Raw genomic sequence first — 27,291 nt, 5'->3', positions numbered from 1 at the left:
GCACAGTAAGGGAAAGATTGTGGTTTAAAGATGACATTTTCCAACAGGAAGAAGACAAATAGTCTGACTTTGAGACAGAGGAATCAAGTGAAAGGAAACAGGTCGGGCAAACAGTAGGTGCATTGTGACAGTTAAAAATGGCATGAGAGGAGCAAGGTGGCCCCCGCAGCTGCAGTAGAGCATCCCGGGAATAGGTAACATAATTAGGGGCAGACAGACTAGGCCCTAGGCCCGTGCCTGCGCGGACGGGCGCAGACGGGCAGGACTCTGGCACGACTCCGGCGCGCCTACGTCGCGCCCGCTGCGCTCGTCCGCTGCGCTGACGCATGAGGGCCGTCTATATAGGCGGTGACGCCAGTGAGGGGAGGAGTCAAGAGGGCGGGATCGGGAGGAAGTGAATTAAAATAATTCCAGTTACCGCTCGCCGCTCGTATTCAGCGGGGCGGTCCAAGCATGAATCTGCTCGCAGTCAGCAGCAGAGATCTCCAGGTATTTAAAATTAAAAGTTAGCGCTCAGCGCGCAGTCACCTCTGCCCTCTGCCACAGAGCTTTGGTCTACAGCGCGAGGCAAGATGGGCGGAGCCTATATAGGCGGTGACGCCAGTGAGGGGAGGAGTCAAGAGGGCGGGATCGGGAGGAAGTGAATTAAAATAATTCCAGTTACCGCTCGCCGCTCGTATTCAGCGGGGCGGTCCAAGCATGAATCTGCTCGCAGTCAGCAGCAGAGATCTCCAGGTATTTAAAATTAAAAGTTAGCGCTCAGCGCGCAGTCACCTCTGCCCTCTGCCACAGAGCTTTGGTCTACAGCGCGAGGCAAGATGGGCGGAGCCTATATAGGCGGTGACGCCAGTGAGGGGAGGAGTCAAGAGGGCGGGATCGGGAGGAAGTGAATTAAAATAATTCCAGTTACCGCTCGCCGCTCGTATTCAGCGGGGCGGTCCAAGCATGAATCTGCTCGCAGTCAGCAGCAGAGATCTCCAGGTATTTAAAATTAAAAGTTAGCGCTCAGCGCGCAGTCACCTCTGCCCTCTGCCACAGAGCTTTGGTCTACAGCGCGAGGCAAGATGGGCGGAGCCTATATAGGCGGTGACGCCAGTGAGGGGAGGAGTCAAGAGGGCGGGATCGGGAGGAAGTGAATTAAAATAATTCCAGTTACCGCTCGCCGCTCGTATTCAGCGGGGCGGTCCAAGCATGAATCTGCTCGCAGTCAGCAGCAGAGATCTCCAGGTATTTAAAATTAAAAGTTAGCGCTCAGCGCGCAGTCACCTCTGCCCTCTGCCACAGAGCTTTGGTCTACAGCGCGAGGCAAGATGGGCGGAGCCTATATAGGCGGTGACGCCAGTGAGGGGAGGAGTCAAGAGGGCGGGATCGGGAGGAAGTGAATTAAAATAATTCCAGTTACCGCTCGCCGCTCGTATTCAGCGGGGCGGTCCAAGCATGAATCTGCTCGCAGTCAGCAGCAGAGATCTCCAGGTATTTAAAATTAAAAGTTAGCGCTCAGCGCGCAGTCACCTCTGCCCTCTGCCACAGAGCTTTGGTCTACAGCGCGAGGCAAGATGGGCGGAGCCTATATAGGCGGTGACGCCAGTGAGGGGAGGAGTCAAGAGGGCGGGATCGGGAGGAAGTGAATTAAAATAATTCCAGTTACCGCTCGCCGCTCGTATTCAGCGGGGCGGTCCAAGCATGAATCTGCTCGCAGTCAGCAGCAGAGATCTCCAGGTATTTAAAATTAAAAGTTAGCGCTCAGCGCGCAGTCACCTCTGCCCTCTGCCACAGAGCTTTGGTCTACAGCGCGAGGCAAGATGGGCGGAGCCTATATAGGCGGTGACGCCAGTGAGGGGAGGAGTCAAGAGGGCGGGATCGGGAGGAAGTGAATTAAAATAATTCCAGTTACCGCTCGCCGCTCGTATTCAGCGGGGCGGTCCAAGCATGAATCTGCTCGCAGTCAGCAGCAGAGATCTCCAGGTATTTAAAATTAAAAGTTAGCGCTCAGCGCGCAGTCACCTCTGCCCTCTGCCACAGAGCTTTGGTAGATAGATGTATTGATAAACTAAGATACAGAGCTCATGGACCCTGGGTTAAATTTCTGAGTGCAACCCCCTCGCTATATGTGAAGTGTTTGTAATTATTATTACTATTGGCATTGGATCAGTGAAACACCTGCCAATGAGTTAATTATGTTGTATTCAGCACTGCAGGCAGTGCAGTCTCTGCCACAAATACTAGATTCAGCCAGTCCTCAAAGGCATACTTGGAGTGGTACTATGAGGAGCTGTTCAAAAGGGAGCACATTGATAAATGTTGCTATTATTCCAAAGAGCATAATTACACAACGTCTGTCACAGGAAGAATGTGTGATAAAAAGGAGTAGTATTTAAAAATGCCAGCATTATTTGCAGCATCATATTTGGAACTGCTTTCAACATTACTCTATCTGCAAACATGAATTTCCTTGAGAGGGGTGTGGACACACCTTTGAAGGTTGTTGGTGGAGCTCAAGAGTATTATTTGTGAACTGCCAAATGTGTACTACTATGGTACTGCTGAATCTATCTCCCCTTCATCAACAAGTAATCTAGGTACTAACATTCATATATGACTTTGTGCCATAGAGGTGCTGCTATGGCTGATGAGAATCTGGTAAACACTGTTGGAATGGATTTAACTTTCAATATCAGTACCAGAACCTGCTAAAGATTGTCTCTTGCAGACAAAAAACACACCAAAGGTGTTTTCTCTCTTTCAAATATGATGGAATATGAAGTAGGCATCTTTCAGGTAAATTGTTGCCAGCATGTCATCTTTTTGGAGGAGGTGACTGTTGTTCGCAATACTGTTTTCCTGAATTTGGTAGTGAGGACTAAAAAATTCAGAGGCTGTAGGTCATGAACTGGAAACAACACACATCCCTTCTTTACAATGATGAAACAAACTGAGTTAGCCGACGTGTAGGGGTATTTCTTCAGTGCATCCTGATTTAATATTACCTTTAATACCTCCATCAGAAAAATAATGTTGTAGACTATCAGGAGTGCCACTTAAGGTATGCACTAGTTATACCCTTTCATATAACATAAGTTATAGTATGTGAAATCATAGCATTGATAACAACACTTATGACATCTGAAATCACATAATCTGTCAGAACACAGTGCATGGTAGAGTAGCGAGTTATAGTTAATGAAGTGCGGCGAATGAGGTGACAAGACTGTGTACGGAGGTGCGCAATTTATAGTAATTTGAAGATTGTGCATAAGTATAAAGGTGAGTTATAACTAGGACATAGCAATTTGAAAGTGGTGCGTACAATATAAATATGTTATAACTATAATTTTAGAATTTCTTATGTCTGTGTAGTTTAAGTTGGTTTGTATCCTCTGAGGCGGATGCCGGAGGACTGCCTTCTGCACCCTGATTTTAAAAACTGTTATTCGTCTGTTTTGATTTTACAAAAGCATTGACCATACCTGCATTTGATTGCTTCGTGTATCCTCTGAGGCGGAAGCCGGAGGACTGCCTTTTGCACCCTGATTTTAAAAACTGTTATTTGTCTGTTTTGATTTTACTAAAGCATTGACTATACCTGCATTGAAAGCGCCAGCTACACGCGCTAAAGCAGCCCTCCTAAGACCCCCCCTGACACAGCGACATCCAGCGCTGACACAGGGGAAAACGCCCATACCGCCAGCGCGGTTCCAAGGCGGAGCCACGCCCACTGCGAGGCCACGCCCGTAACTCTCTCCACAAATGTGCCGGCCTTACCAGCGCAGCGGACGAGCGCAGCGGGAGCGCCTAAGGCAAGCCCGTCTGTGCCCGTCCGCGCACGGCCGGGCCTAGGTCCAGATCCCCTGTCGGACAAAGCTGCCTGTAAGGTAAGCTACTCACGTCAGGACCTCCTAAGTCTCAGACCTACCATCGCGTCTCCCTGTGAGTATGTTCACGATCTTGAGGGACCTTTCATTAGCTGCACCTACTGCCACCCAGCCCAGCTCAAACTCCATAATCGACCCTACAAGCCCCCAGCCCTTAAACTCGCTACTCTGAACTGTCGCTCTCTCCCTAAACACGCGATGCTAATTAATCATCTCATAGAGGACCATGAGATCGACATTCTGTTCTTGACGGAAACGTGGCTTTCCCTACATTCGGAGGCAGATATGGTCCTAGCCACCCCACCGGGCTTTCTCATCCAGTCCCTACCTCGCCCCTCAGGAAGGGGTGGTGGTGTCGCCATCATTCACCGGGATTATCTCCCCTGCAAAACCAACGATGCGCAAATCCTTAACTCTGAAAGCCTCCAGTTCACAATTAAGTTGGACCCGACTAACTCACTTACAGGCCTCCTAGTGTACCGCCCTCCCGGCCATCCAGGTCCTTTTTCCAATGCTCTCCTGGACACGGTAGCATTACAGGCCCACTCTATCACCAACTTCTTGATCTTAGGAGACCTGAATATTCATCTTGATGACCCTCTTGATACTGGGGCAGCCGACCTGATCACTGACCTGGCGGCTTTCGACCTCCACCTCTTAAACTCCGGAGCCACACATAACAAAGGTCACTTACTGGACCCGGTGTTCACGAGCACCCTCACTATGCAAGCTAGCGAGTCCATCCCCCTCCCTTGGACGGACCATTTTTTAGTCCCCTTCCAACTACCAGGACCTTTCAGGAAACTTCAAAAACCTCCCACTTACACCAGAGACAGGGCTTGGTCCAAGCTCCCCACGGAAGACTGGGCCAGGACCCTAAAGTCAACTACCCCTGCCTACTCAGTAGATCCGGCTATCGCCGATAGTAAATTCAGAGAGTGGATCACTACTTCCCTGGACTCCGTACTCCCATTTAAAACCCGGGAGGATAAAAAGGGGAAACCAGGATCCGCCCCGTGGTACACCCCGGAACTTCGGATGCTACGCAAAAGTTGCAAGAGAGCCGAGCGGCTATGGAGGAAAGACTGGCAGCACGCCAGCAAGGAAGCTTACCAGAACTCAGTTAGAATTTATAAATCTGCCCTTAAGCGCTCTAAAGCTTCCCATTACGACACTCGGATAAAAGAATCCACCAACTCAGCTAGGGAATCTTTCCTAATAGTAAAAGAGCTATTGAAAATACCAACCACTCCCCTCTCCAACACCCCCCCCGTAGACCGAAGCAACGAACTAGCCACCTTCTTTAATGACAAAATTGCCCATATATTAGCATCGCTTCCCCCTCCCTGTTTCTCCAACCACATGGACAATGAATCACCCCTCAGCCAGACAGGAAGCTGCATGCGCCCCCAACTAGCAACATTCAGGGCAGTAACCTGCATCGAGGTAGACGTAACCATGGCCAAAATGAAAAGCGGATCACCTTTGGATCCCGCACCCATTAGATTTCTTAAAACCGTAGCCCCCGTCATCGTTCCTACGATCACAGAGCTTATTAACAGCTCGCTTGCCCAAGGATCTGTTCCCACCAGCTGGAAGAGCACAGTGGTGAAAGCACTCCTAAAAAAACCCCAGCTGGACCCAGCAGACATGGCAAATTACCGGCCAATCTCACTCCTCCCTGGCATTAGCAAGATAGCTGAGAAATTGGTTAATGGACAACTGTCTCAGTTTCTTGAGGTAAATAACATCCTACGGCAATCCCAAACTGGGTTTCGCCCTGGCCATGGCACAGATACCGCCCTTCTTGCCGTCATCGAGGAGGCAAGGCGCATCTTGGATTCAGGAGGGTCAGTGGCAGTGATCCTCCTGGATCTCAGTGCAGCCTTCGACACAGTTAACCATCGTGTCCTTCTCCATCGGTTGGCGGCAGCAGGGCTCACTGGGACGGCGCTCAGGTGGATAGAGTCCTTCCTTGCCGGGCGCTCGTTCCAGGTATGGGACGGCAATCACCATTCGACCACCCTCCCCCTCACGAGCGGGGTTCCCCAGGGATCATCCCTAAGCCCTACGCTTTTTAACGCCTATATGGCCCCCCTTGAAGATGTAGTGACACCCTTCGGGATCAAAATAGTGAGTTACGCTGATGACACACAGTTGGTCGTCTCTCTATCCCAACTGGACGACCACCCAGATAATCTGGCAAACTGCCTCACGGAAATCCACAGCTGGATGTGTGAATCATCACTCAAATTAAACGGGTCAAAGACCGAAGTTATGCTCATGGGAAAGCAATGGGTGACCATCCCCCCATCGGTCTGGCCAGACGTGTTCGGGGAAATCCCCACCCCGAAACAAGAAATTAAGACCCTAGGAGTCTGGCTAGAACCCGAGCTTTCAATGAAAACGCAAGCGGCCAAAACAGCAGGAACCTGTTTTGGGCTCATGCGCACCACCCGCAGGATTCTCCCCTTACTCCCGCCCGCATCCAGAAAACTCCTAGTCCAAGGGCTAATATTGTCACGGTTGGACTACAGTAACATGGTCTATCTGGGAGCCCCAGAGGCCACCATGGCTAAACTGCAACGAACACAGAATGCAGCAGCCCGACTACTTATGAATCTTCCCCCCAGAGTGTCAGCTAAACCAGCCATCAAGGCCCTGCACTGGCTACCAGTGCGCCAAAGGGTGGAATTCAAAGCCATGTGCACTGCATACAAACTGATTAATGGAGCTGGCCCTTCGATCCTCAGTGACCTGATAACTCCTTATAAAGCCCCCAGATCCCTTCGGTCTGAGAATGAACATCTGGCCAACATCCCTAAATTCAAAAAGACACGTACTGGAGGCCGACGCTTCTCCGTGAAGGCTTCCACCGGATGGAATGGCCTCCCCCGTACCCTCAGATTGGAACCCAGTTATCTGATCTTCAGAAAAAAATTGAAAGCACTCCTATTCCCTAAATAAACGTCCCCCCCCCTACCTTCCCTCTCCTCTGGATATCACAACCATTACAGCGCGGGGATGCCTTCGGGTCACCAGGCGCTCTACAAATCGTCAAATAAATAAATAAACTGTACACAAAGAAGAAATAAAGTTTTGCTAGCTATAACGTACCCTTAATCTTTGTTTTTTTTCATGGAATATATATCAATGCATACTTATTTACATATATATACAAACAGTGGCATGATAATTTAACTTATTTTACATCATACATCAATTTTAATTATTAACTTTGAAAATATACTTTTAGTCCCCACCTCAAAGGCATGTAAACCAACAGCAACGTCTATAGATAACCTGATTTTATGGTCCATTCCCAAACAGTCCATATTATGTTTGGCACTTTTCTAAACCTCTCTCATGAATCTGGTAGCGTACACTGTTGTAGATGTACTAACCTGCATTAAACACACAATACGGAAATAAAACATACAAAAATGGCGGTAGACATTTTACAAGTTTTACGAACCTGGACTCGGTTATGGTAGTGCCATCAGTTGGAGATGAAGGAGAATAGCGCCAAAATGTTTGCCATAATTTCTCTATCAGGCTAAACTGAAGATTTACTACAACATCCAATATTGCCTAGAAAAATAAACATACATACACTCAAATAAATGACATTATTTATGTTCTAAAAACACATTTTGAGCACTACAAAGAAGTTTCAGAGCTCTACTTTCCACCATTTGATAAAGAGGCAATATATAAAAAGTAACCATGTAACAGCTGAAGGCAAAGAAACCACACAAAGACTATGCCTTTGACTGGTTGTATTTCACAGGAAGGGTATAATATCCTATTCACACAAAAAATTAATTACTTACCTGTAAAAGACAGGTTTAGTAGCCACTGGCGTTTGTGCACTAAAAGCAGCCAAACATGTAATGTGCATTATCACCTATGATACAGTTAGCGATGGAAACTGTACAGTTCTGGCTCCATTGAAACAAAATTGTTTTTTTGCTGATAACTTGGATGCTGTTTGAAGTATGAGGGTAAACCTTTGGCACTTGCTTGATTTGTACAGTTACATTTTGGCATGTCAAATTCTTGATTGGTTGGTAGCATTTGAACATTTCTGTTGTGGCAACCATTACAAAATGACAGGCACGAAAGTCTGCATCCTGATAACTAAAATCAAGGGGGTGCATAAAGGAAGAGGGCAGAATCTTTTGATCTCAGGGAAGATACCCGCACCTCCTCTCCCACAGAAAAAAAGGTTTTGTCTTGAGTTTTGGGGTCAATACCCATGAATTCCTCTCTAGCTTTGGAAACCAGAAATCTGGTCCACAGATGTGTAGAAAATTGAAATGTTCTTTTTCAGCAAAGTCTGAAAAAATTTACTAAATGAAATAATTCATAGTTAGACAATGCAATGCATGCATGGTGAGTTTTGTGCTTCAGCATCATCTCCGCGGCCTAAAGCCATGTGCAACAGTTCAGTGGCACAGGAACTGGTGCGAGGCTTTACCCCAGGCTAGAATACACATGTCCAAAGGACGTATCCATGGGGTTTGGTGAGGTGGTACAGGGCCAAGCTACAGGCCATATCCTCAGACCAGGTCCTGTAGCATATGGCTAGAGGCTATGTGCAGCAGCTTTGATTCTATGAGAAGGGGAGAGAGTTCCCTGGTCACAGACCAGACCATGCAACTAAAGCCTGTTACACACAGCTAATGTTATGCACAGTAGGTACGTTAGCACAGGACAGAATCTAGCCACAGGTCTGTATTGTACTCAGATCATACTGTGCACAGTGGTCTCAAAATAACTGGGACTGGTAAATGAGGATAAATGTAGCGAAGAAATCTAGAAATTCGTGACAAAACCCACAGTTAGTTTTGTTAGGGCAGTGAAAAATGCAAAACTTAAAAAGACTGAAATTCTGAAGTGAAGTTTACTACAAAAGTAAGTGTGTAAAGTGGAGTGGGAGATTAGTAGAAGGAAGTATATTCAATATTGAATTTCATGTAATTTTTAGTTTTTGTGGTATAGCAACTGTCACAGTATTTGGTAACCTTAAATTGTTTTTCACTTTAGTTTTTATTTAAGTGAATTTTGTTTTTTTGTACATTGGTATATGAAGGTTGGTGTGTGGGCCAATGATGGTGGTCATATGATGGTGTGTGTGTGGGTGATTGGGCATCTGATATTGGGTGTGCAGCCATTTGATAGATGGTGTGTTCACTTATAATGTTGGCTATGTGGCATATGATGTTGGCTTTGTGGGCATATGATTGTGGATTTTTCTTTCCATGATGGTGGATGTGTGTATCTGACGGTGGGTACGCTGGTGTATAATACTGCATGTGTGGGTGGATGATGGTAGTGGGAGTATCTTTATACTGGTGGGTGGGTGCCTGATGGTGGGTAGGTGGTCTACGGATTGTGAATGAGTTGCCCGGGATGGTGTATGTATTGGTGTATAATGCTGGGTGTATGTGGTTATGATGAAAAGTGTTATGATTTGTTATGGCAGTTTGATGTGTGGGTGCATGATAGTGATATGATCATGTTTGATGGTGAGTGTGCTGGTAACTGGTGGTGGGTGTAAAAGTGACGGTGGTTGTGTGGACATATGAATATGGGCATGTGATTGTATGATGATAGGTGTGTGGGTATAGGGCAGTGGTTGTGTGTTAGCTCCATGTTCATATGAGGGTGGATAGCTGGTGTATTTTGATTTTTGAACCAATTTTTATTGATTTTTAAGCATCAGGCTTATAACATAAGTTACAAACCTACCCAGGCGGCAGCATGAGATGTACAACGCATTGCCTAATATTCTTGACATGAGTGCATGGTTCAATGGTATAAAACACTCATAGTCAACACAAACCAACCGGATAGTAGATCACAAATAGATTGTGGGCAATAATAAAGACAACATATGGTATACTGTACAAACCAAATTATGGTGGGCAAACTCTATGACATCCCATGCTGGGGCCCCAATAAACAATCAGACTGTATTTGTGAGAGGTTCTGGAGCTCCCCTTCCCGCCTTGCAGAAAAAGGAAACAACATTCACTAGGTCCAGTGGGCGCCCTGGTGCAATAATGATGGTAGTACTCAATGGTACTCCCCAAGTGGATACTATGGGCCTATGTCAATGGGCCTGAAGCGTCGACCCCAGTCATACGTCCTGGGGAGTAGCCTGCGTGTCCTGTAATTCTTGTAACATGTTTTTCCATACGTCGGCAATTGGAACCCTACGAAGGCCCCATATCACCTCCCTGCTCAATGCGGCTGCCTCTGTCCTGCCCCATTTGAGTGTTGCTGCGAACCGGTGTTGGGGTGTGTGAGGAGTGTGGCGGCCTTCCAGTGCATCATGATGGCTCGACAAGTGATAATCATTGCCAAATCTATGAAGCGGTTGGACACCTTTTGCACTTTCCTCCTCTTAAACAGTCTCAGCAGTGCCCCCTCCACGGTATGGAGATCGTCATGGCCTGTGAGCATAGTAAGTATAATCTGTGATTTCGGACAAGAACGTCACAGCTTCTGGACATAACTAAACATTTCTATTAGATCCGAGCTAGGTGCCTGGCAAATTGGGCAGAGAGAGGATGACCAGAACATTTTCTGCAGGGCGGCCGGGGGGAGGTATGCCCTGTGTGGAATGTTAAATTGAATGTACTGAAATTAGCATTACAGGACACTCTGGGTGGATAGTGTACGTTGCATTCCCATTCTTTGGGCGTCAGGGCTTAACCTATTTCCACTTCCCACAGACCAAGGAGGATTAGTAAAGGGTCGTGGATAGCTGGTGAATGATGGTGGGTTTTGTGGCGTATGATAATAAAAGGATTTGAATGATGGTGGATGCGTGGGCCTCTAATGTAGAGTATGTTGGCGTATAATGTGGGTGATTGTTTGAGGAGTGTTGGCCTATGATGGTGGCTGTGTTGGATTATGATGTCGACTGAGTGGGTGTATGATGGCAGATGTATATGAAGGGATTATGGGAGCGATGGCATATGATAGTGGGTGTCTGTATGATGATGGCTGTGTAAACGTATTGTAAGAGTGTGGGTGCATGATGGATGGTGTTTGATCATGGTGTGAAGGGGTATGACAGGAGTTTTTCCATTTCATAGATGCAGAGGTGTATGATGGTGGATGGGTGGGTATCAGATGGTGGATATGTGGATGTTTAATGGTGGGTGTGCTTATATATGACAATAGGTATGTGACATCATGATGGGTGTGGGTTCATATGACGGTTGGCGTGAGAGTTTGTTATGGTCAATGTATGGGAGTATGGAGGTTGGTGTATTTTGTTTTTCAAATCTCTGTTGATGTTTGCAAACATCTGGAAACTTAAAAAAACAAAAAGCTTTCTTGTTTTTTCAAACGCTGGCATTGCCCTAGCTTGGGGGGCCTGGGAAAGGAATGAGATTATTTTGAACAAATAATGGTAGCCGGGGAGGTGGGTGGGCGTGTGTGTATCTGCAGCTCTACATGCCAAGAACAGATGCACACTGGTAAGTAGCATTTTCCGTTCAAGGCATATGAGCTGCAGATCACACACTGTGCATAGATTGTACAGCAGTACCCCTCCTTAGCGGAGACCACCAGTATCTGTTGCAGTAGTTGGAAATAGTGTTTTGAGTACAGCCTGGCCCACATTAGCTTGTTGTTTTGTTTGCACATCTACACAATAGTGCTTTGTGAATGTGTGCAGTGTAGACAATGTAGCTGCTTTGCAGATGTCATCGAAGGGAATGTTCCCTAAAAATGCCATTTAAGCCCCTATCTTTCGGGTAGAGTGGGCTATAGGGGGAATAGATAATGTACATTTTGCTTTGTGATAGCAAATTTGTATGCATTTGACAATCCACCTAGCATTTCCAGATTTTTATATGGGGTTGCCTTTATGTGGTGGTGAGAAAGACACGAAAAGTTGTTTTGTTTTGCGAACAAGGTTTTTTTCTTTCAATGTAATAAAGGAGTGCTCTGTTTACATCCAGAGTATGAAGAGCTCTTTCGGCGACTGTTTGTGGTTGCGAGAAGAATACAGGCAACTCCACAGACTGATTGAGGTGAAAGGGAGAAATAACATTAGGGAGGAATTTTGGATTGGTTTTGAGAACCACTTTTTTTAAGATGGAGTTGTAAAAATGGTTCTTGAATAGTGAGTGCCTGTAACTCACTGACTTTTCTAAGGGAAGTAATGGCCACCAGGAAAGCGACTTTCCATGTTAGAAATTGTAACTCGCATTTGTGCAGAGGTTCAAATGGAAGGCCCATTAGTCTCGTGAGAACAATGTTTAAATTCCACACAGGTGAGGGTGGTACCCTGGGAGGAATTATTCTTTTGAGGCCTTTCATAAATGCTTTAATAGCAGGTACCCTGAATAGCGACAAGTGTTGTCTATTTTGTAGGTAGGCTGCTATGGCAGCGAGGTGTAACCTAATAGATGTAGATGTAGATTACACCTTTGGAGATGTAGTAGATAAACTATGATGTGTTGGATAGACACATCTAAAGAATTGATGATGTTGTTGAGACAGTATATCACAAATCTTTTCCACTTGGCTGCATAGCAGGCTCTAGTGGTGGGGCGTCTAGCCTCTCTGATAACATTCATTTAGTCAGGGGGAAGGTTAAGGTACCAAAACTCTAAGACCTCAGGAGCCAGATCGCTAGGTTGAGCTATGCTGGGTCCGGGTGTCTGATCTCTCCATGGTTCTGGGTTAAGAGGCTTGGGGAGAGGTGTAGTTTTTGGCGCGGGACTACAGATAGTTCCAGTAATGTGGTGTACCACGGTTGTCTGGCCCATGTTGGAGCAACTAGGATGAGAGTCAGTGAATGTTGCTGCAGTTTGAGCACCACCAGTGGAATGAGTGGGAGAGGCGGAAAAGCGTACGCAAATCTGCCTGACCATTTCATCCATATCGCATTGCCTTTGGACAGTGGGTGTGGATATCTGGCGGTGAAGCTTGGGGATTTGTTGTTATCGTGTGTGGCGAAGAGATCTGTCTCTGGTTGTCCCCACATGTAGAAAACAGTTGAAGAACTTGCGGATGAAGTTCCCACTCGTGAATCTGTTGCCTCTGACGACTTAACAGATCTGCTATGTTGTTCTGGACTCCTGGAATGTGTTGGGCTAGGAGAAAAATGTTCTGGGGAATAGCCCATCTCCATATGCTTTGTGCTTGTTGAGAGAGTTGTAGGGAGTGTGTCCCGCCTTGTTTCTGTATGTAGTACATTGCTGTTGGTTGTCGGTGTGGACTAGGACAGCATTGCCTGATATTTGCTTCTGGAATGACTTTAACGCCAGAAATATGGCTAGTAACTCTAGGTGATTGATTGGAGTAACTTTTGTTGAGGCGTTCACCTGCCCTGCATGGTGTGATGTAATGGATGAGCTCCCCAGCAGGAGAGCGGTGTGTCCGCTGTTAGCACAATTCGTGGAACCGGCTCGATGAACGGTCACCCTTTGGAAAGGTTTTGGGTGTTCCACCATTGTAGAGAGCAATGCGTGCGGCCGTCCACCAACACCTGAGCTGTCAGCTGACATTGAGCCTGGTTGCACTGACATGCTAAGCATTCCTGTAGAGGCATCTGGAGTCTTGCGTGAGGTACTATAAAGATGCAAGAGGCCATCAATCCCTATCAACTGCATGAAAACTCGAGCTGTAAGAGAGTGTGGCAGCTGAAATTTTGTTATGAGGCTTTGTATGCTTGCTATCCTGGGTGGACTGGGATATGGAAGTGCTTTTAAGGAGTCTATTGTGGCTCCGAGGTACTGTTGTATGTGGGCCGGTTGTAGGTGGGACTTTGCGTGGTTTATGGTAAACCCTAAGTCGTGGAGTATTTGGATTGTAGCGCAAGTGTGATGTACACACTGGCTGTATGACTTGGCTTTTATGAACCAGTCCTCTAGGTATGGGAAGACGTGAATTTGCTGTCTTCTTAGGTGAGCTGCAACCACCGCCAGACATTTGGTGAAGACTCTGGGCACTGTGGTGACGTCCACTACAAACCGGAGATATTTCCTGTGAGAGGTGTGAATGGGAATATGGAAGTAGGTGTCCTTGAGATCTAAAGTGGCAAGGAAATCGCCTTGTGTGAGAAGAGGAAGGACCTGTTGAAGTGTGACCATATGAAAATGGTCTGATTGTATGTATAGGTTTAGCGGTCTGAGGTCCAAAATGGGTCTCAGAGAGCCGTCCTTCTTGGGAATGAGGAAGTACAGGGAGTAAACCCCTGTGTTGTGTTGATGCTGGGGAACTGGTTCTATTGCATGTTTTTGTAGGAGGGAAAGTACCTCTTGCTTTAGCAGCGTTAAATGTTCTGGTGACATTGGGCACTGTCTGGGTGGTATGTTTGGAGGGATAGAGGGGAGTTCTAGACAATAACCTGATTGAACGATTTGTGCTACCCACCTGTCGGTAGTGATGTTGTTCCAGACAGGTAGGAATTATGGCAATCTTCCCCCGACTGGAGTGGAATGGTCCGGGGGTGGAGAGCGGAGGGAAGTCATTGGGTAGGGGTGGAGGCGGAGCGAGTATTGTTGGTTTTGCCTCTCCCTTTGTTATTATTGCCTCTGTAGCCTCCTCTTTGATAACATGGTTTTGCCTCTCCCTTTGTTATTATTGCCTCTGTAGCCTCCTCTTTGATAACCTCTGGTGAATGAGGTCTGGGTGGGATTTTTATAGGACGTGGAGAGGTTGTCAGAGGAATAGCCTCTGGAGGTGCCCTTGTAGGTGGAGCGACGAAAATAACATCTGGGAGCTTGCGATTGCAAGGCTCCAATTGATTTAGCTGTGTCATTGTCTTTTTTAATCTTTTCTAGAGATGAATCCACGGCAGGGCCAAATAGGTGTTGCTGATCAAATGGCTGGTTAAGTATTGTAGTTTGCACTTCTGGTGTGAAACCAGAAATGCGTAGCCATGCATGTCTACATAGAAGAACACTTGTGTTAATAGCTCTGGAGGTGATGTCTGCCACGTCTAGAGCACAACAAATGGAGGTATTTGTTATGAGTTTACCCTCCTGTATGAGGTTGTTGGCCTTGGTTTTGTATTTGTCAGGAAGGTGTTGCAATAGGGTCTCTAGCTCATCATAGTGTGCCCTATCGTACCTAGCTAACAAAGCTTCTGTGTTGGCAATTCGCGTTATATTGGGTGCTTGTGACGCTGTACGTTTAGCAGAAGCATCCAAGAGTTTTGATTCTTTGTCAGGAGGTGGAGCATCCCCTGACGTTTGTGAGTTGGTCCTCTTTCTGGCTTTGGAGACTACTAAAGAATCCAATTGTATTTTTCCCTTGATGTAAACCAGGTCTGCTGGGGTAGATTTGTATTTTTTCTCTATTTTGGGGTTAATAACCCTAGCCCTAACAGGATCTTTGAACACCTGGTGCATGTTTGATTACCCCTTTTAACATAGGGAGAACAGAAGTGGTCCTTTGGGTTGTATCGAATGTGTCCATTAAGAAATCCTCTTCCACAGGGTCTGTATGTAAATCTACCCCATGGTATCGTGCAGCTCTATGAACGAGCTGGTTGAAACCTATGGTGTCCTCTGGAGGAGAGGGTCTAGAGGTAGAGATGTCATCTTGTGGTACATTAGGGACATCTGGTGTATTATAATCAGCCCATGGGTCTGGGGTGTAAGGCGAACTAGGATTCCCTAGTGGTTCGTCGTCTGTACCCTGCCCTCGCCATCAGAGATATCATCATCATTCACTGGTGGAGGATATGGTGAGGGGAGTGGAGATGGTGTAGGGGAGTGGTGTGGAGAGGGAGGTGGAGGCGGAGGTGGTGAAGGAATTCTGAGAGGAGATGTTGCAATGTCTCTCTTCTTTGGTAGAGGTGGAGCCAGTAGAGGCATTTCCATTGGTCTCTTTTTGGAGCTGAGAATCAGTTTACCTGTTTTTGGGTCTTGTACCAGAGTTTTTTAAGCTCTTCTAGTTGAGGCTGTTCTTTTGGCTACGATTTTTTCAGTTCTGAAGGCTTGCGTGGCACCGAACCTGGACTGGATTTATGCTCTTTTGGCTTGGAAGTGTGAGCTTTTATAGTCTCTGAAGGAGCCAGCGGTACCGGTTGGTTTCTTCGGTTCCGAGGGTTTTTCAGCTCCGACGGTTGAGCATCTGTACTCTTTGGAAGTGGATTTTTACTCGGATCCAATGACTTTTTCGGAGTAGAGGGGTCGGTGCTAGTAGGTTTAGGTGCTGAGTGCGTCGATGTAGAGGCAGTGCTCAGCATGGAAGAGGAGGATGGTTTCTTTTTGAGTGCCGGGGTTTGACTTTCGGCACTGACGGCAGGCTGACTTGATCCCGAGAGGCCAGAAGGCTTGTTTGTGGCCTTCTTTGCTGGGCCCAGAATTGCGGGGCGTGACAAGTTTTGTCTACGTATGTATCTAGGCCCGAAGGTGAAGGTGTTACCAAAGCCTTTTTTGGTGGTGGAGGGAGGGGGTCGGGGTCGACGTCACTACTTACGACCCGCTGCCCAGGAGTGATATCTTTGACATCGGAGCATTGGCTTATTCTTCGACCCGCTCCGGCTCTGGCACATCGACGCCTTCCTGGAAGATGTCGTCGGGGATGGATGTCGACGAGCGAGCCATGCTTCTTCGAGCTTGACGATCCCGAATGGTTTTCTTGGAGCGGAAAGAGGCACAAGCTGGGCAGTCTCTGGCCTTGTGCTCGGGAGAAAGGCAGAGGTTACTTACCTCATGAAGGTCTGTGTGTGGAAGCTTCGATCCATATTGTGGACACTTTTTAAAAGGAGTCCTTTCGATGAGCCAGATGTAATGGCCTAGGTAGGCCCGAAGGCCTTCGCTGATGACCGGAATCGAGGACTTCTAAGTTGAAGAGATGCACGACCACTAGGGATCACGATCAAAGCAATACCGGAGAAAGGGTGAAGGATTGCACGTCGAAAGTTGTATCGGTAACGGCACCGAACTGGACTGCAATAAACACATCGGAGCCCGATGGCAGAAAAAAACAATCTGAAGATGGAGCCGATGCCCATGCGCACTATCATCCAAAGGAGGAGTCACCTATCTTGTGACTCCCAAAGACTTTTCCAAGACAAAAACAAGTGCAAACATCCTGGCCCAACACCAGATGGCGATCTATGCACAGTGTGTGATCTGCAGCTCATATGCCTCGAACATTGTGTTTTTTTCGATTTGTCACTTGCCCTGGGCTCAAGGGGGTACACACAATTCTATGAGAACCCCAACTTTGTCCAAGGGTGGAGGTTGCATAACTAACTGCCTCCTATCCGCATATCTTGCCCAAGGGCGAGAGGAGCTCAAAACAGGCCTTTTCCACAGGCAGGCATGGGAAGAGTTATTTTTGTTGAAAAGCTCACCCAATGTTCACAAATACAGGAGAGCTTGAAAAAAACACCCACCTTGAACAAGGGCAGGGCAAAGTATTTTTTACTACCCCCTATAAATAAGGGCCATGGAGCAGCTAACACCTGGCCACAGCCCTCTTGTGCAGAGGGCAGTGGGGCAGGTGTTAGCTGTCCCATAACTCTTCCATCCTCAGAAAAAAAGATTATAAAGCACAGCACAGCTTATATCTGCCTCCTTGACTTGTTCACTCTTTACGAGCTGTGAAACGTGTAAACAGTTTAGAGGGACAGCAGTGAGTCCAACATATCCGAATAACAACATGTCAACTGAGTACCTCAAAATCAGCAGCTCAGACACGCTTGAAGATTGCAGGGATAGTCTTTGACCTATAAAATTCAGCCTTCACCAGGAGAGCATACCAACTTGAATTTGATTCTGTTTTTGGAGCTGGAAGTTGCATAGAATTTGAGTTTATAATTTTGAAAACAGGTGTTGCACGTGGGAGAAATTCAGGTTTTCTCAACCGTTTGAACCCTTCCGAGATTGTAATAGAAAAGGTTGAGTTGCGGGCAAATCCCATGCTTATTCCAAAATTTATACTGGGATTCCATATTAATCAAACAGAAATTTTATGACCTTTCCGATTTTTTCAAAAATCAGGTCTCCTGAGAGGCACTTTCTTTACACTGGATGGATGTTCCAAGACACCTACGGTACAAGATGGACTGGAACGGAGGATTAAAAAAAGAAAACAAAAAAATCATATCAACATTGTTTTCCCTTGTTTGAGACGATAAAGGTTATGATGCTGCAATTATCCAGTGTTAGTTTATTTTATGGATTCGTATGCAAATCTCATTCTTACTGGTTAGGTTAATTGTTTTCATACTTTATGTATAAAATAAATATATAATGAATAAATCTGAAGATGGGCACTGTAGGGTAAGAGTGGAGTTGTATTGTGGATATACGAGATGGACAGGCTACAGCAAATATAGTATTAAATGGTCGAATTTAATGATGCTGTGCTAAATGAAGTGGGCATTCCCAGTCGGACAAAGAATCATTCAAACGCATAAATCTAAGAAAAATTAGAAAGTTGTAGAACTGTAGTTGCAGGTAATAAACGTTTTTATTTGCAGGGTGCTAACTGCATAACTCCATGTTAATCTTACCACTGAGAAAGGCCTACACCTTTGTGAAACTTCACTTAAAGGTGCAGATACAGTGGATCATGGGGTCAGTTGACTTAGCAGGCTCACTACTCTCTTCATTTGATTTTTGTGAGAGGATGGATGGTATGAAGGTCATTAAGTCTCATGTGAGGGGGAGTCGCAGTTGTTCCTTAAAGTGTAATATCATCTGTTTTTTATTTATTATTCCATTTCCTTATTCACTTTATTACTCATCTACTCTTTCAAATATTTATTGACTTATTTATTTATCCGTTTATTTACCCATTATTCATTTATCTACTTAACTTATTTAGCTATTTTATACCCTTCATGAACTTCCATCACTCATATATATATAAAAAAAAATATATATATATATATATTTCTTCATATTATATACACAACATATTTCACTATTTCTAAATTATATTTACCCATCCTATTATTTACTTTGTCAAACTTTTTCGCATGATTCTATCTAGCCAGAGTTAGATTTCCTAACATACAATGTGCACTATTCTCCTTTTCTCTTCTTTACACTTTGTCTTTTATTTCATGTGTCCTATTTCCTCCCCTTTCCTTTATTATATGCAAGATTTTTCTTCTTCATATTATACTATATGTGTTAAATACCTAGACTTTTATGGGTCTATTATAATGTATTATACTTTTATGAGTGTATATACCTTTAATCTCTCAATAAAGAATTACGACACAAAAAAAAGGAGCCACTGAGATGGAGTCTGAAAAGATGGCTCACTGCATTTGTCATGTACTTCCCTGATCTAGGGGAAACTGCAGCGTAATAGTGCCTAAACGAGAGATGTCAGCAATATATTTTTAGCGGTCTGATAAAATGGAGAAAAGATGTGAGCAAGATCTCGCTAGGCAGAGCCTGCCACAGTGCCGACGGAGCGCATGGAATGACCTTTGAACATGATGTGAGCTCAGTCCCCTGCCCTGTCGTTTATGGCCCATGACAGTGTCTAGATACCCTCGGGGTGATAGTGCGCTTTACAAATACACATAACATAACATGAAAAGACCAAGATGGGAGAGAGAATGAAAAATTAGATATTATTAGAGGATTCAATCGAGGCTATGTTTAAGAAAAAAATACATCAATAAACAACTTAGAAAAAGCAGCTGTATGAAGATTGACCTTCCTCTAGGTGAAGCAACTGACACCATAATATCTGTACAAGGCCTGCACTTGTTACTTGGCATCACCAAACGCACTGCAACGCGAAAAAACCTTAATAAATTCCTGGACCTAGCTTTGGTGTTAGCAAAGCAGAGAATAGCTATGTCCTGGAAATCAAGTGCAGCTCCTGACACACGCACCTGGCTGTTAGATCTCTACAAGACACTGGTGGTGGAGTTTATGACACAAACATTGAAGGCACCCATAACCCCCCACAGACTAACCCCATGCAATGGGAGGAATACTTGTAGTTTGTGGAAGGTAGACTGAATGCACCCAGTCCATCCCAGGGATGAGACGGTTTCTCGCTCTGGGCATTTGTGGCCACACGCCAACATATAGACAAGAGCAAGTTGGGACCCTCCTCAGGCTTGACCTAATCTAACTGGGTAAGAACTCCGGCTCCTGCGGACACGCAGTGGCGTGCTGCACGTGGCATTCCCCCTCACCTTCTCGCTATCCCTGCTGCCATTAAAAATTGCAAACTTAAGCAGTCATCCTAGCTCATACACAATCCGACTCGCACAGTACATGTAGGTTAGAAGAGATCATATAGTTCTGTGTTCACTGAGGTTTGGTTAGTGGGAAAATATAGAGACAAAGAGGGTCTGTTGCTTTAATTGATGATTATAAAGTTGAAAACATATAAAGACAAATACAAAATGTTAGTTACGTCTCCTGTCACCAGCATACAACGCAACATGGTTCCCAACCATGTGTTAAGTTAGTAAATGTCAATGTAATGTTTTGTATAATGAAGCTGGGAAATTGTACAATGCATAATTTGTGAAAAACCCATAAACATGATTAAAAAAATAAAAAATGAAGTTGACCTTGTGGAGACGTGTGGCTCAATGGTTAGAAGAGGCAGACCATGAAGCAGAGGTCAGACCCGGGACCAGGGTTCAATTCCCGACGCGGCAGGGTCTTGAGCCCAAAATGTCCACGGACTCGATAATTCTCACTTCGGTGCCTGCTCGAATCATGGGTTCACACTCTGCAACTCTGGGCAATAGCTTGCTTAATCTCCACTATGGCCCCCCGCGGCGGGATGCCTGGCTTTCACCTAGGGGGTGCCCAGTACGGGTTATCTCACAGGGAAAAACCAGGACGGGTTCCCAAAGCAAGCGCTTAGAGACCGTTGGTGATAATGCGCTATATAAATATAAATTACAATTACAATTACCTTCCAGAATATCAGAGGAGAAAAACCACAAGTAAGTCTGTGATGGGTGTTATTGGCAGACAGAACTGAGAATGAAAAGATAGGGTGTCAAAACCATTTTAAACTTGGAACAAGCCAACACAAAACATTGGATTACTTAGATTCCGTTATTGAACAAGGAAACAAAGTTTTAGGCCATAGAGCTATAATAACTAAATGTAAGAATAGAATTGGGTTATCACCAGGATTTTCCTATAAAAGTTTGAATCCACTAACCTAGCACATTCCTGGCAACTTCAGAGTGAAAAATTGCAGTTAATCAAATATAGTTAATGGGAATATATGGGTGAAATATAGTTATGCCTAGATCTCTTTATGAGCTGTGCTTTGAGTTATGCTGAGTTATTATTGTGTAGCTACCCATAATAAGGGGAAATTCGTTTTTAACATAAGTTAAGAGAATTTTTATGATACCCAGCAAATGTTGGCATTTAGTGAGGTATTCAGGATGCTATAGGTGTGTCTTACCTAACATTCATAAAATGGTCCATCTACTTAGATGTCAATATATCAGTTCTGGTAACTTGTGTCTTAAATTATACATTTTTGCTTGGAGGAACAGCTTATCTGATTTAATTTGTAATATCATCAGTGGAATCAGGAGTGAGATTACGAACAGTGTGCTGAAGGAGGAAACTGTGACTGTGCAGCTCATCCTAACTGGGAACGATCAGTGGATTTGAGGTTTTGGATAGCCCCAGTAACAACATTTCAGTGGGATTTGTTATAGCGTGTTATTTTGTCATCTATGTAAACAAACATAACTTGCCTTTAAAAATCTTATTATGTGACATATAATTTGCCCTTTGAGTAAAAAACCTAGTGTGGCTGTGCCCAGCGTGGCCTGTGCACAGAACATGGTATTTGGCCATTTCATGCTTAAAGTCCGCTAAGCATGCTGGGAATGAACTAGGCGAATTATGAAAGCCCTGTGAAAGTTTCAAATCTGGGATATTGCCGCATGGTGCAGACAAACGAGAGATGCATACTTAATATATTATGTCAATTTAAGTTGTAAATTCTTCATCTCACTGTGGATGTGTTGTAACAGATGAGGAAGCGGACATAGCTTTCGATTGGGAAGGGGGCGCAGACACAGTACTCCTTGGGAAACAAGTGATGTGAGGTGTAGCATTACCTCTTGTGATCATGAACAGGCCAAGGAGGCAGAAGGTGCATTGTTTTCTCAGAAATCATCCATGGAAGTGAGTTCATATTAGGTGAAGGTGAGAGATGGCTCTGGTCACACAAGATCTGTAGGCACTCTGTCCCATTACCAGGCACCACAAAACTGGAGGCATTTGAGAAAAAAATTTATTGTAGCAAACAAAGTTTTGAACTTTGTAAAGTTGCTTCCACACAAGTACAAAAGTGCTTGGACACATTTGCAACAAAGTTACAAACATTATCAGATGAGAATCTTGGGATATGAGAAATGTTCACAAGATCTTGGGAGACTCACAATATTAGATTAATAGTAGCACCTTATAGACATTACATCTCTTCCAAATGACCTTTCTTTAAAAAAACAGAACACCTTTAAGAGGGCTAGATTGGCATGGAGTGGCAACTCGTACAGCCTTTTCCCTCACAATCCTTTATCTTTGAACCTAAACGACTAGTCGTTTGAACACAAAGTTAGAAATTCCTTTTCTTTGGTGCTTTATCATAGCCATGGTGAAAAAAGGCAGAAAGTTCCAAAAAGTTCATTCGGACTACGGGAATTAGAACTTTGTTGTAGACAAAAATCTGCACCGGCAGCAAAACTGAACAGTGAGTTGTCAAGTTTGAAATCCGGTATACTGAAAAATAGAAAATCTGACAGTAAAACAGGAACTAAAGAAAAGTCATATTTGACCATTTCGATCAGGCAAGGCAATGGAACAAAAAAACAGGGACCAGCTCTAGTAGGAACATTTTCTGCTATAGACACCTCCTTGAAAAAGCAAGATTATTAAGTTCACTGCTTAAATAAGGATAACTGTGACAATTTCAAGCACACATTTCTACTGCCAGACTGCAGAAGTATTATAAAGATCCTTTGGTTGGTGAGTTGCAGAAAATCTATTAAAGATGACATTTTCTTGAACAAAGGAAAGGGTATATGATTATTAACTGGTGTGCAATGGGTCACTGACCCTATAAAATGACAGTGGTTTCCAAGGCCCTCAATCAGGACTGAGAATGTTCGAAGTGACAGCACTCTGTCAGAATATTAAAAAAAGAGAAAACACAAGGCAGAGATGCTAAACTTAAACGAATACAAAACAAAAACTAGGTAGAGTCAAGGGGAAAGCATCCATGGGAAGCAGTATGGCTTTTTTCCCAACTAATACAAACAAATTATTTTAAAACATGGCATATGCAAACACAGAATTTGGAATCGAGAATAACCCGCTACTTTTTTTTCTGAATTTAGAACGACTGTCAGATTGAAAAGAAGACTCCTAATGAGTTTTTACAAATTAAGACATACCCTGCTGTTTGCATGACAGACTAGAAGATGCCACGTTAGAAAATTACGCTTCAATGCGATAAAGAGTGAAAAGATGACGCTTGGCATGCATGAGTTGAGTGTGTCTTACCTCACAGTGCTCTCGATAAAGACTCTGCAGTGACTTGATGTCTTCAAAGGTAGTACCATCTGGCAGAGAAGACATTTCAACTTCTACAAACTCTGGAAGTGCTCGAGATGCATCTGTTGCCATGACAATACAACAGAAGAAAGATATTGTGTATGGTGCCAATTACAGCTTCATTAGGAAACATTTCAAAACCGCGCAAAGGGAAGATTTCTAAAAAGGTCATATTATTTAATGAGCAAAGACATCCATGTTTTTTCCCTTTTCATTAATATGTAACTAAGTAGAAAAATGTACATTTTGAACAACTCCCTTTGATTTTATTTGTGCTTAGGTAAAAAGAGGCGAAACAGAACATGACACTTAATCTAACAGAAGGCTAGATCAATACTTTCACGGGGAGATCACACCTTGACATAGAATACATTTAGCTATTGTAATGTAGACTGCTCTTTGCCACATTAAAGAAACTACATCCATATTTATGCAAAATAACTTGATAAAGATTCCATAATCTTTGAAGTATGTATTTCTCTGTATTTACTGCTTAAATTTTTACCTGAGGGCACATTTAGTCATTGTTTTGATTATTGAAATAGTATTTGTCCTGGGATTATCTTGCTGCTCAACACACGCTTCTCTTACATGAAGTGTAAGAGGCAAATTAATATGCCAATTTCAGAAATATTCAGAGTTGTGTTTTATTTACAGGATTCATCGTTCATGTTTCATACAAAAATTAGTTACTTACCTGTAACTACGGTTCCCCAGTATTGGTATCTTTCATAGATTCACATGCTTGAATCATTCCCGTCGTCGTAGTGGAAATCCCACGGTATACATATAAAAGCAGCAGATAATACTACAATAGGCTACAATGCAATGAAGAGTCACTGCAATAGCCTATCCGTTTTGATTTGTAAAAAAGAACCAAAATTAAAAAGCAGCCAATCAAGGGACGACATCCTCTAGAACAATCCCAAGAGAGGTAAGGTTCCTCGAATTTTCAAGCACAAGTGTGAAACTTTATACCTTGAGGAAACAAGGGAAGCCTCTCAGGAGAGGAAGGTGAGTCGCATGGGAATCTATGAAGGATACCAATACTGAAAAACCATAGTTACAGGTAAGTAATTAATTTTCTTCTCCAGTATTGGATCTTTCATAGATTCACATGCTTGAATCAGAGTAGCTAGTAGTTGCATAGATAAACATGTATAGAAACAATCCAATATATACATATCTGCCCTTAGAGGATGGTGGATAACACTATACATGCATTTACTAAAAGACATATAAGATATAATATAGGAAACTACCATATATATATATATATATATATATATATATATATATATATATATATATATATATATATATATATATATATGTCACATAATGCGGAGGAGAAAACACCTCTAATAATAGAGGCTTACCTTAATAAAAAAAGATAATGTAGAACTCCCTGCCCCACTGCTGCTTTGCTACAAGCTGCCATATCCAGGCAATAATGCAGTGTGAAAGTATGAGTACTCTACCATGTAGCGGCACGGCAAATCTTGTCCAGTGGTACACCAGCGGAAAGAGCAGTAGAAGAGGAAACTGCTCTTGTAGAATGTCCCTTGGCTTGATTCGTAAGTTTTTTACCCACCTTAGTATGACAGAGCTGAAGAGCAGCAGCGACCCATAGTTCTTTTTGTGACAGCAGAACCCAGACTTAGAGGCCCATAAGATACTAGCAGTTGATCCGTTCTGCACAGCTGTTTTGCTCATTACAAATAAAACTTAAGGCATCGTTTGACATCCAAAGAGTAGAGAGATTTCTCCGCTGGTAAAGGAGGATGCGGGAAAAAAGTGTGCAGAATAACGGGCTCATTAAGGTGAAACTTAGATGGGACCTTCGGTATGAATTTAGGGTTCGTTCTCAGCATAACATAGTCCTCTGTGAAGCGCAAGTAGGTCTCATTTATGGTGAAGGCTTGAATTTCCCTTACTCTCCTTGCAGAAGCACGAGAAGCAATGCCACTTCCATATGAGAAACTTGAGCTCAATTTGGTGAATTGGTTCAAACGGTGGTTTCATTAATTGAGACAGGACTACATTAAGGCGCCATTCTGGCAGAGGAGGCCGAGTGGGGGGGAAAGTCCCGAATAATCCCGGAATTAACTGCTTGATGATGCATGAAGAGCAGAGAGAAGAAGCGTCAGACATCCCGTCTGTATCGCGAGAGGGCTGCGAGGTACACCTTTACTGAGGCATATGCCAGACTTGATTTTGCCAGAGGTAGGAGATAAGGCAAGATTTGTTCTGGAGATGAGAGAAGAGGGTGAATGTCATTCTGAAGGCACTAAGAACAAAAACTTTTCCATTTTAGTCTGTACGTATTAGTAGTAGACTCAGCTCTGGCTCTAGACAATATGTCCCCACAGTCTTGAAGAATGACTAAATCTTTAAACTCATTGAACTCAGGTTCCAGGCATGCAATTGAAGAGAAGCTGGGTACAGATACAGGATCTGCCTTTTGTTCATGGTTAGCAGAGTAGGATGACACTGGCAGGCGATGAGGCTTGGATTGTGACAGCAGGAGTAGCTCCGTGAACCAATGCTGACAGGGCCAACTTGGAGCAATGAGAATGAGCTGGCACGGTTCCCGTTTCATTTTCATTAGCACTCTGGAGATGAGGGGGCATGGGGGAAAAGCGTACACAAAGATTCCTGACAAACGTATCGAAAATGCATTCAACCATGGCCCTCTCTGAGGTTCCCTGATGGCGAAGAACCGACATTTCTGGGTCCCTTGAGACGCAAATAGGTCTAAGTTGTGTATTCCCCATTTCTGGAAGATTGAATCAAGAATCAGCTGGTTGAGTTCCCACTCATGTTTTGCTTGACATAATCTGCTCATGGTGTCTGCCAAGTTGTTCTATACTCCTGGGAGATGCTCCGCCTTGATGGTTATGTGATGCTGTGGTGTTCCTTCCCAGATCATTTGAGCTTCCAAAAACAGGACTGGAGACCTTGCTTCTCCCTGTTTGTTTGGATAATGCATGCAGGAGGTATTGTCTGTACGAATGAGGATGCTCTTATCCTTCAGAGACATGACGGGAGGGCTAGAACAATCGCTGTCAGTTCCAGAAAATTGATAAGCATTTTGGATAGCGATAGCCTCAATTTTCCGCTTATTTGGAGGTCTTGACGATGCGCTCACCATCCTTCCAATGATGCATCTGTGGTCAGAACAAACTCTTGAAGAGGACAGAGGAATGACAGTCCCAGAGAGAGATTGGGGTGGATTGCCAGGTCGAATAATCCTGTTATCTGAAAGCATTGTCTGTCCTATTGCTCCTGAGGCATCATGAGGATGGCGGAAAACATCATGCCTATAAAGGATTTGAGGAGACAGACAGAAGCAAACTCTCTTTTGTAGAGATTGTGAGCCAGAGATAGAATTGTGTTCTCTCTTTCCGTTGATAAGAATGCTTTGTTTTGGAGGGTATCTAATATTGCTCCTAGAAACAATTGTCCGATGAGAAGAAATTAGAACGGATTTTTGATGATTTACTGCCATTCCCAGAGAGCGGAACAGTTTTAGGCAGAAGGAGATGGCCTCAGAAGCCTGATGAAGAAAAGGAGCTTTTACTAACCAATATTCGAAATATGGGAAGATCTGCAGACCCTTTAATTGTAGGTACACTGCCACAGGAGCAAGACACTTGGTGAAAAACCTAGGAACTGAACGAAGGCCAAAGGGAAGCACCTTGAATTGATAGAGCACGCCTGCCACAGTGAAACGGAGGAATTTTCGATGCTTGGGATGAATAGGGATATGGAAATATGCGTACTGCAAATCAAGGCTTGCCAGGAAATACGAATGTTTCAGAAGCTGAAATATCTCCTGGAGAGTT

At 44.3% G+C, this 27,291-nt stretch overlaps 1 protein-coding gene across 2 annotated transcripts in view; it reads right to left on the bottom strand.

Annotated features, from left to right (window-relative positions):
- The window catches only part of RFX3 (regulatory factor X3), a 638,508-nt gene that overhangs the window by 83,969 nt on the left and 527,248 nt on the right, over positions 1-27,291 (bottom strand). For both annotated transcript variants that reach the window (XM_078675714.1, XM_078675716.1), the window contains 2 exons: positions 23,393-23,505; positions 7,348-7,463 (listed from right to left, as the gene is read on the bottom strand). In XM_078675714.1, coding sequence (XP_078531840.1) covers positions 7,348-7,463; positions 23,393-23,505 — 229 coding nt within the window. The remainder of the gene's footprint in view (positions 1-7,347; positions 7,464-23,392; positions 23,506-27,291) is intronic.

This window comes from Lissotriton helveticus, chromosome 2_1 (genome assembly GCF_964261635.1).
Source record: "Lissotriton helveticus chromosome 2_1, aLisHel1.1, whole genome shotgun sequence".
Classification (NCBI taxonomy): Eukaryota; Metazoa; Chordata; class Amphibia; order Caudata; family Salamandridae; genus Lissotriton; species Lissotriton helveticus.
The sequence above is the reverse complement of the archived record's forward strand: the minus strand, read 5'-3'. Positions and strand labels throughout refer to the sequence as shown.